Source organism: Cyprinodon variegatus, unplaced genomic scaffold (genome assembly GCF_000732505.1).
Source record: "Cyprinodon variegatus isolate N-32 unplaced genomic scaffold, C_variegatus-1.0 Scaffold1675, whole genome shotgun sequence".
Classification (NCBI taxonomy): Eukaryota; Metazoa; Chordata; class Actinopteri; order Cyprinodontiformes; family Cyprinodontidae; genus Cyprinodon; species Cyprinodon variegatus.
Genome location: NW_015152128.1, coordinates 64988 through 75819, shown reverse-complemented (window position 1 = coordinate 75819; position 10832 = coordinate 64988). Strand labels below are relative to the sequence as shown.

Genomic DNA, 10832 nt, shown 5'->3' with positions numbered 1-10832 from the left:
CGTTCGAAACACGCCCCATAATCACAGCTCTATGGAGCAGTATCAGACTCATATTCTGACTAGAATTGAGTCGGACTACGTCAGGCTACCATATCATAACCACAGAGTAAATGTATTTGTGTGCAATCACCAATGTGATACCTCCATTTTTTTATTGACCTCACAAATGTTAGCTAAAAACAATCAACTCCAACCTGAAGATCAAAACTAGGTAGTTTTGTGTCTTTTTCTGAAATGTAAAAAGAAACAAGGTCCAACATTAACCACTTCCACATTCATTACCCAGTCTATAGTCATCTCATTTACTACAATACCCATGATGCAACTCTCTTAGCTGAAGCCATTAGATAAATATTGCTTCAACCCCACTCTCCTACTTTTAGTCTCAGAATAAAGGTACTTTGAGGTGACTTCAAACAACTGTTTTCCACAAAAAAAGTTTGATGAAACTAAGTTTATTATAACAGCATCAACGTGTCTTTTTCCACACATAACAATGAAGGTCCATCCTGGTAGATTAGCAAGTATGAGGTCAGCTGGTTAAAGATAAACTGAAATCAGCTCTGTAGAAGAACGGTGGGACAGTTATTCTGAGCAAACATAAACCTTTAAACTCAATGAACCAACAACGTGAATAGATACATTTCATTTGTAAGAAAACAACAAAACTAAATAATTATCTATAATAAATACATACTTCCACCTGTTTGTGTACCTTACAGAAAACAAGAATATTTAATGAACCGACAGACAGGAACATTAAGCTATTTAGTCCTGAGCTGCAGAGGAAAATGTTTAACCATGCAACGTACGATTCCTCTGCCTCCTCTCCCTGATGTGCTGAGGCATATCCAGTGTTGCGTGGTTATACTGGTGTCCAGTTTAAAACGGTTGTCTTGATTGCGACTCACCATTAGACCACAGTTATTAACCCTAAACAAGCAATAAAGAGTATGACCTGCAGGCGACGGGTGGCCACTGATGCTACTTCAACACACAACAGAAACAACCACAAACAAGGTGAAAGGAATGTAACAGCAAAAACAGGACTTTAAATGATCAATCAAGTGGTGATAATGATAATGAAAACCAAGAAAATGTGATGCTGAAATGTGATTTGTGCAAACACTCTGCTTTTCCTTTCTGCTAAAAATATTTTCTGAAATTCATGAAAACATTCTTCTGTCTACTTTAATGAGAACCAGCCCTGACTTCCAAAAGCTTCTCATCGTTACGCTTCATCTTGTCCTACAGAAACAAACCTGAAGAAGTTTCTAGGCTTCAGACGTATCTGCCTTGTACCTTTAAAATAAATCCCAGCTCACTGTGGTTCCATAACGCTGGGAGGCTTTTGGTCATCAAGCTGCTGGAGAAAAGGCATTTGTGGGAAACAAGAGGTTCTGACAACTTTTATCTGCAGCTCAATCCTTAATATATATTCTATTCAAAATGTATGGCTTTTTAAATCTTCAGACATATGCGCTGGGAGACAGAGGGCTGAACGGCAAGACGAGAAAGCAGCACGGACAAATAACTACATAACGATATAAGCTTCTGTACAATCAGGCACAAAAATAAACACTTTAACTCCACGCTTGATCTTCTGGTCTTTGGTACCACTGAAGAGATTAAGTTCCAGGTTCAGCTCAGAGAGCAGGACAGGTCCCAGCAGAACGTCTGGATGCTACAGGACTTGTTGTCGTCTGAACGAGTCATTTAAGGTGCAGCAGTGGATCAGACGGCTCACAGACTACAGGAAGATTCGGGATCTTCAGTTTTTCTGTCTGGCTTATTTAAGCTTCTTCCAGTTCTAACCTTTGAGCTGTGCTGATCAACACTTGTAAAAAACAACAAATCTAGTCCAGAACATAGAAAGTTTGCTAAGATTCAGGTCTGCTTTCGCTGAAAAGTCTGGCACCTATCCAGAGAAAACAAAGGAACTTATGAGGACTTTTTAAAGTGTGTTTTTCAGATCATCTTACAAGGCTCACAGTCTGGGAATCTGATATTTCCTGCTCATGTACTGATCGTATCTTTCAGCATGAAGTGCTACGGCTGCAGAGACGGCGAACCAGGCTGACTCCTTTCATTTCCTCTGATGCTTGTCTCAGCCTTTAAGAAATGATGAAGTCAGGGACAGGAAGGAGGCTGCAGACAGACAGCAGCTCAGAGCTGGAGCAGCATCCCATTTGTTGCTGGTTTCCACTAAGGAGGCACAGACTTAAAAACACAGTGGGTGCATAAAATGGTACCAAGGGGGCGGGGTCAGATTGTGACTCATGGCTGGGTGGTGGTGCGTTCTCCCACTTATGCGTGCATAAAGGGTGGTGGCCATGGGAGTCAACAGCGGCTGGCCTCGATGGGCGACAGAGTCAGGATGCTGCGATCATTGGAATAGAAGTTCTCTGTGTCGCTCCAAGACCTGAAAACAGCAGTGACTGAAGGTTAGGAGATAAATGCTAAAAGTTAGAGTGTGTGTGTGTGTTTTTGGGGGGGCTGGGGTAGAGGAGAGCTGAGCTGTCAGTAGCTATAAAGACATAAGTAAACCCAATCAATAAGGCTGGAGGAAGCAGAGCAGATGGAAGGATGGATGAGTGAGGAGTTAGTGATGGGAGGATGAGTTAGTTATGAGTACCAAATGTCCCTCATTAGCTTACACTAGAGCCATTAGCAGGTTTTATTAACATTTTTTGGCCCACTGTTAACGTCTGGAGCTTACACTACAAACAAACACATTGAATAAAACGATAAAGGCACATCTCATCTAACCTCCTCCATTTAACCACAGGCTTCAGATCACAGGGTCAGAAACTATGGAAGCTGCAGCTGGCTAAAGTTCTGGATCACAGGCGACCAACCTACACTATGCTAACCGACCCTGAACATCTGAGCTGAGCTTTTCACTTACAAAAAAACTCCTTTCTACACCTGAACTTCAACAGACCAGATATTTTACACTATTAAGTTTAATGCTTACAGATTTACGAAAACTAGAGCAGTCTAGGACTTGCTGAATAGGTTGCGCATTGTAAACAGTTTCTTATAATCTCTGAATGTCTTCATCTCTGCCCTGAAAGTTATCATGACTTTATTTCAAGCATCTTTGAAATGCAGACAACCGTTTTAAAGCCTGGTAGACAGAAAAACAAGGCCACCCAGGGATACTACCACGGTCTAGTACTGAAAAAGTGAATGGACCAGAGGTGATTTCACCCCAAACTTTAAGAGTGAGGAAAGAAAAAAAATAATACATTTCCAAAACCATAGTTTTCCTTCAGGTTAAGACAGTACTCAAAAAGCTTTAGGGAACATGACCCAAGAACAGGAAGGAAGAGAACAGGCATATTTCTGACAAGGTCAAACTCACACTGGACATCCACAGAACATGAATAATTAATCTGGGAGATTAATGCAGACTTTAGACACAAAAGGACAAAAAGACACAGGATGAGTGTGTGAGAGCGACACAGATATATACAGGAACAGTGGATACAAAAATACCAAAGACAGCCACAGCCCCCATGCAACAAGATGGCTGGAGTGTTCTTGTTTTGTAGTTCCTGTCAAACAGGGGCGAGTTTTTCTTGTTCACATCATTTACAGAAGGGGGATTCTGTTCAGCTGGAACATCAGGAATTATAAAACAAGCGCACCCTTAAGGTCAGCCTCCTCTTTGAAGCGTGTAAAAGGCTTCATGATCCAATAGAAATGAATAAGTTGAAACAGGAAGTAGGAGAAAAACAACAAAAAAGGTTGCTTTTTTTAAACTACACTTACCAGCAGCCACACTGGTGTAAGATGTGCTGAAACATGTTGATACGTCGCTCTCTAAGTGTGGAAGGTCTCAGTAAAGTTCAATGTATGGACAGAGATGGATCGTTTGCTGTATGTTGGTTACTTTAAAGCATCCTTTAGTAGTGACATTGATGTGTGCCAGGTATATATATTCAAATATATACTGAATAAATACTTTATGTATAATGCAAGTGGTAAATATTCTAGCCATATGGTCTCTTCGCTTGTGACGCATAGAATACTGGAGTGGGTGTGCAGCACCTTTTCTCCTGTGGCAGTATCCTAGCATTAAGGCCAAATGTGGGTGGATTCACTTTACTTCCTTCAGCTCCTTAAATTAATCCTTTGCTTTTCCTCAAACTGCAAAGATGATGATAGATGAAAGAAGGTATTTGGTTTGCAGAGAGAGTGTGGATTAAAGTGAGGAGACAAAACTGTGCAGCGGGATAACAGAACTGAAGATTCCATCCCGGTTCTATTTATTGACTAAATTCCGTCCATTTATAGTAAAAAACAAAAAAACTGCTGCAATCTATGTTACATTTGCTGTTTCTTCCTAAATCCTGTGGGAAGGAACAAATTGGTTGGGATTTGTCATTTGGAGGAAACCAATTGGTTACTTTGTGCCAAGGTCAGAAAACAAATCAATCATCCTCACAGGAGGCAATTTATCTCTATTGAATCATCGGTTAATGGGAAAATCTAACCCTTAGGAACTGTACTTGTTTCAGTGGACTGACCCTGGCAGCAATATAATTATGTTAAGGTGAGCCTGGATGGAGAGAAAAAGCGCCGATCATAATATAGCTGCTGCAACTTCTGGATAGCAGAGTTTGCAGGGCTTTGATTGTTCTTCATTAAACATAAGAGAATTAACAATTATTATATCAACTTCCTGCTGTGATCAGGATATATATATATATATATATATATATATATATATATATATATATATATATATGCTGTTTGGCTAACATTACCAAAACTAAAGTTTCTTTGTCTACTTCCTTCAGAATGTTGAACCCTGCTTCACCTTTTTATCTTTTCTGTACTTTATTTAGCCTTCCTGTTATCTGCTTCAGTGTTTGCTCTCTCCCTGATGAGGAAGGTGCCTCAATACAAATTAGGAAAACTCTGTAACAACGGCACAGATTTCCGACTGCGACTCTTCTTTGCTCACCAACTGTTTCCACAGTAAAGGGTGTTGCTGTTACCGTCACCGGGTATTCCTCACATAAAGTTGTATTCTGGAGTTTCTTGTATAGCTGCTCATAAGCAAGGGATGATTCAGCAATAAAATGGACTCAAATTGGTCGACAGCAGTAATCCCATACATCTCCAGCCAAGATGCCACAAAGGGATACTGCACTCCTTTTTTCCCACAGCATGTCGTCTTTCCCACAACCATTAACAGAAAAAAAACTAATTTGCTAACAAAAGACAACAATGTAACATCTTCATTACTGATCCAATCGATATTTGGTGTCCAGAGACATTTTCAGAGGTAATGAAAGCTCAGCAGAAAGTGCTGATCACCAATCAATTGCCTCAGATGGTCACTGGGATTCAGGTAAAGAGAGAAACAGAAAGTGCAAAGTGAGCAGACCTGCTAACTGTAAACTTAGCTTACAATCTTTGGAGTAAGTCCCATGAGAACTCAAGAGTCAAACTTTCTAAATGTATAATCAGATGGAGCTGCAGTATTCAGGAATCGTTCTCATCTGCTGCGAATAGACATCATGCTACATTTCTAGATAAGGGTCATTCCTAAGTATAGTTTGGAGCTCCAAAATGCAATAATACCCAGTAAAGCTTAACAATAATAATAATAAAAACAGTCTATTTATACTTCTTTAAGTAGCTAAAAATAAAAGAGTTTATTGTCAATAAACATTTAATATGTGGATAATTTATGATGCCAACCAACCAATATGTTGACCCGTTGCAAAATGAGGTTCTGCTACAGATGCAGTGTTGGTCTAAGCCAACCAGTGAATGAAGTAGTTTTGTTCGATATTAAAGTGCATAAACTATTTTCTCTAAAAAATCCCACTCCCCATCTGGACATCATACTTTGAGCTTAAGGAGGAACTCTATAAGAACAGAAGACGATCAGGACAGACAACACCACAGGTCATAGCACATGATAAGGACAGACATATGGCAGATACATTTGCAGTAGGCATGGGTTTTGTGGACTGGACAGTGCCCAGCTGAATGCGTAACATCAGAAGAACAATGAACTGCACTTCATCCAAACACTGTGGCCCAAAGTGTCCAACACCGTGTTGACAGCACAACCATCATGCTCTATATTTTTGGTTTCAGTGCCTTTCTGGATGCACGCTCCGATTGGATGAGGCTAAGTAGATCTACGTTGGTAATAATGCCAGAATATCATAGAAATAAAAAGCTAACAGAGGACGTCTAGAAGTGCTTGATCCACTCATCATCCATCTCCAACTTTTTAAGGTGTTTATCTACACCCCTAAAACCAGCCTTGAACCATCTGTAACTCTGCTTCCACACAGCTGTGTTTTACCTGCCGCCAATTTGAACAGGTAGAGACTCGCGGGGAAATCATGGGCTAAAACATTCAGAACTGCAGCCCAGATCAAAAGGGTTCATCGGAATTCATTATAATGGTTCCTCGTCGCCGTTGCAGTCCTCCCCACCTGTTGCTGCGGCTGGATGAGTGGCAATTGTTGACGCTGGCCTTGCATTGTCCCGTCATTTGTTCCAGGAGGAGGGCCAGGCGGGAACAGCCGCTTTGCCCATGCTGGTAGCAGCACAGGGACTCCAGACAGCTGAGGGCCTGGGCCTGGTGGGCTGGTAGAGACTAGAGGAGAGCAGAGATAGGGTGAGCGCAGAAGAACCAGAGACGGTGGTTAGATGAGATATGGGAATAACTGGAAGCATGGGTTAGTAAATATATAAAATGAGGAGGGGAAAATGTAGCAGAGGAGATTGGTGGAAAAAAACAAAAGAAGAACAGGAAAGTAATACAGTCTAACTGTCATTTCATCCATTCTATCATCCACTGGCTGGACAATAGGAGTGACTGGATATGGATGAACTGCATGCTGACCATAAATAACAGGAAAACACACAGAACATGCAACAGAGGAGACCAAAATAAACACACAAAACATTACACAAAAAAAGAAATCTGAATAAAACCTACAAAGCTTTGCTTTAAAAATATTTTAGAGATTTTTGCTTTCAGAATGTATTAGTGACTCTCCTCATCAGGTTAATGAAACAGCTATTTCTACAGTTTAACTTTCATGACAAACGATGAAGGGTTTTTACAGTTAATCCTACACAGGAACATCTTATTTAGAGACAGTATACATTCAGAAATATATTTTATTTAGTAATCTAATTCAGAAATGTGTTATACTTAAGATTTATTATTATACAGAGAGGGACATTTTTATATGTTTATTTCTGATCATTTTGATACCTAAGGACCAAAGCTAAATAAAACTCCTCAATTTATCAGAGAATTAAATATATTTACCAAATGAGAACTTCTATCAGACAATGTTAATATGCAGTATGTTGTACACATCCCAGGGGAAGGCTGTTTTAGTGTTAGTCTTCTCTAGCGGTGGGCTATGCCACAAAAAGCCACTGATAAAGAGGCCGGGTGTTGACAGTGTGCTGTATCCAAGCACATTGTGTTATACAGCACAATTTGAACAAAAAAAAGCATGACGTTGGAAAATTGATTAAAGGGAAAACTGCATTAAAAAATGCTGCGCAGGCATCAGAGATAGCTGCAGCCTTGAAACCATTGGGAAGCCAAGCCCCTTTGTGAGTTTAAAGGACAAGGTGTGGACTGCAGGTGAAGTTGGTGCCTCAATAGCACAACACACAGATGTATCTACGACATGAGCTACGACTATCAAACTCATCTGAGGTTCCCTCCTTTTGCCAACAGGAATGCACCTCTGCTCAAAAGTCTAAAGTCATCTTTTCAAAGCAATATAAGCTCTGTACATGATGCCAAGTTCTGGCTCTGCCATAAGTACCCATATCTGGTTAAATGACAATGCCTTTACTGGCCAGGAAAACCCAAATCCAATAAAGACTCAATGGTGCTAATCATCCAGAGGAAGATCGGAGACATCTCAGCCAACAACGCAGCCAAGCGGGCAGATGGTGTTAAACCAACCTGGGTTTTCAGCACCAAAACACAGGCGGAATTAAAACAGACAAAACCAAGTTTTAAGTAATATTTCTAAATGGAACTTTAAGACTAACTAAACATGTTGTTTTCATTAGACATATACTTTTGTGTGTTACTATATTTTACAGAAAAAAGGTAGTCATGGTTTTTGTACTGGCCTACAGAAGAAAATGAAAGCTTTTAACAATCTTCTATTTTATGAATATGCACCTGTAAGAAGTAGATTTTGGTTTAGATAACACAAAAAAGAAAATATAAAAACTCTTGATTTTAGGCAGTACAAAGGCTACAGTCCTTTGCCCATATGGCCATAAGTCCATGTTTTGTTTGAAATAGATTCAGCAACGAATTAGATTTATCTGTGTGCCAGTGATGCAAGGGTAAACATGGCAGAAAAGAGCTGCTGCCCAGAAACATCCGGGATCAGATGGTTCCTCTGGTCTGAGTCAGCACCCCAGAGAGAGTGTGTGATGTAGAGGAGGCAAAGCTCGGATTAGAGAGGCAAAGGGAAAGGAGTGGTGTGAGGTTACACTCCTGTTGTGTGGACTGGGCACCCTCCTTGGCTGCCCAATGAATGATTAACAGCTCAGCCACACTGGAGAATGATGGGATTTGGTAATTATTTGTTGAAATTAATGACTGCAGCGCAAAGGGGGCAAATTTGTCTCTGTTTTCTGAGTGCAACTGAAAACTAACACAAACATTACTCATTTCAATTTGACTGGAGTTTAACAATATATAGGCTCTATTTTATTTTTAAGAAAGAGTACAAAACAGTACTTGCTAAAGAGGCATCCCACCGTGCTCTGATGTTTTACTGCACCAGAAATTTGAGACGCTGTTGGCGTCAAACCAAACTTTTACTCCTTGGCTACAGACATGAAAACACACACTTCAAACTCCTTATAAATCATTCTCAAAACCAAGAGCCTTTAGGAGGAAATGCAAGGCTAGCCTCTGTAGCCTGTAACAAGGTTATAAAAGGGTTTGCTTATTTGATGAATATCCTATCCACATTATGGAGATAAAGCAGAACCACAGCAGTAAATGTTAAGTTCTAATGATTTTGTGAGATCCTGTGGGTGATAACCAATAACTGACTGAGGTTGTTTTGAACTTTATAAAGCTAAGTAGAAATCAGCATTTACAAATCTGATAAATCATTAAAGCAAGAGTCCAAAAGCCCTTTTGACAAAACCATGTTAAAAAAGAAGCCTTTCTAACAAACTTGTCGCCGTTCTAAGGAAGCCAAATAACATTCTGCCCACAGTAAACCCAAACCAACACATGAGGTTGAACAGCTGAAATCTCTGCCATAAAATGCCCAGAGGGAAATCTTTATTGAGCACATCCTCTTGGAGTTAATTTGTTGACTCAGTCCAGAAAAGAAGATATTTTGATCTTGGTAAAATATTTAATATTTTAACAGTATATAGAACCGTGCTCTATGCAAGATGACTAAAATGACAATATAAGAAATTTTAAACATAAGTTTACAGAGTAATTTTTGCCAATCTAAATCTGATTCAGTTGGAGCTCAAAGTCTATCAATAAAATATCATTTAATCAAGGTCCTGGGAACATTTCCATCCGTCTATTCCCAGCTTCTTACTTGACAAAGATGGTAGAGTGATCAGTGAGGGAACCAGATCCCATTACCCTAAAGGTGATCTAAGCTTATTCAGAGGGATCCCAAGATGGGATCCAGGCCACTAAGTCTTTAAGTACTCCAATAAGCTCTGGGACTGGATATCTACCAGTGACAAGTTCCTAGAAAACCTCTAAAGGAACCATTAAATGCCCAAACCACCTCAGCTGAATACTTTTGATGTCGAGGAGCAGCAGGCCTTCTCCTTTTTCTCCTTGGATGATGAAGCTCTGATCCATTTCTAAGGCTGAGCACAGTCACTGTACGGAGGGTGTTTGTATTCAGGATCTCATTCAGAATTTCAGAGATTTTCTTTTTTGGCTCAGTTCAGCTGCACTCAGATTAGTGCCTGTGAGACCCTGATCATTCATCAGGTCTACTACTTCTTCCAAACATCAACGACTTAAATGGCCCTGCTTGAGGCAAAGACAGAACTCTGATCCAGATGGAGCTCCCTGTTACATATTCATCCTAAACCTAAAACAGCACACAGCAAAGACTACTTCCTCTACGCAAGTTTGGCATGTTTAATAATTAGCTAATAGCTGGCCGCTGAACTTCTGGGTGGGTCTATGTGGGAGTGCTTTTTTGTTTGGTAGTGAACAATTTACAGACCGCATTGACTATTGGTCAGAGGGATTGGGATTTTCTCCAAAACACTGGTTACTGCTTGATTCTAGCAAATACTTTCACTAAGATTATCAAAATAAACAGCTAAATGCGTGCTTAAATATGGGGGACACTGCTGTAAAGTTTATGTTTTATATCAGACAATTGGAGGGAGATTCTCAGTCACAGAACATTGTTACTTTATAGGTAGAAATATTACGTAATATAGTAATTAAGAAAGGACCTTACTGTATAATATACATAATATATCCCAATAAATCTCAATAATGCAAATTTATTTTGGCTTAACTGTATTTTGAACTATAAAAAAAGGCAAAGTATAAAGGAAATAATACCCCAAAATGAAAACTGCAAAGGGATTTTTTTGGAACAAAAAAAACAAGCAAATAACGACATTTCAACAAGTTTGGCTGTTTCAGATGACTGAATGAGAATACAACAATGACAAATGAAGCAGGCATGCCAACAGCATTCTCTCAGTCTTAAACCCCTACCTGATCAATAACAGTGAGGGGTGAATTGAGACCAGGTTAGGGAAAGTCAGGCACTATCATGGTGGGGGCA

At 39.8% G+C, this 10832-nt stretch overlaps 1 protein-coding gene across 1 annotated transcript in view; it reads right to left on the bottom strand.

Annotated features, from left to right (window-relative positions):
- Positions 1-4960: 4960 nt before the first annotated feature.
- atp11b (ATPase, class VI, type 11B) overlaps positions 4961-10832 on the bottom strand; it is a 44044-nt gene continuing 38172 nt past the window's right edge. Inside the window, 2 exon segments of the mRNA XM_015404246.1 lie at positions 4961-6415; positions 6417-6634. Coding sequence (XP_015259732.1) covers positions 6376-6415; positions 6417-6634 — 258 coding nt within the window. The 3' untranslated portion in view covers positions 4961-6375.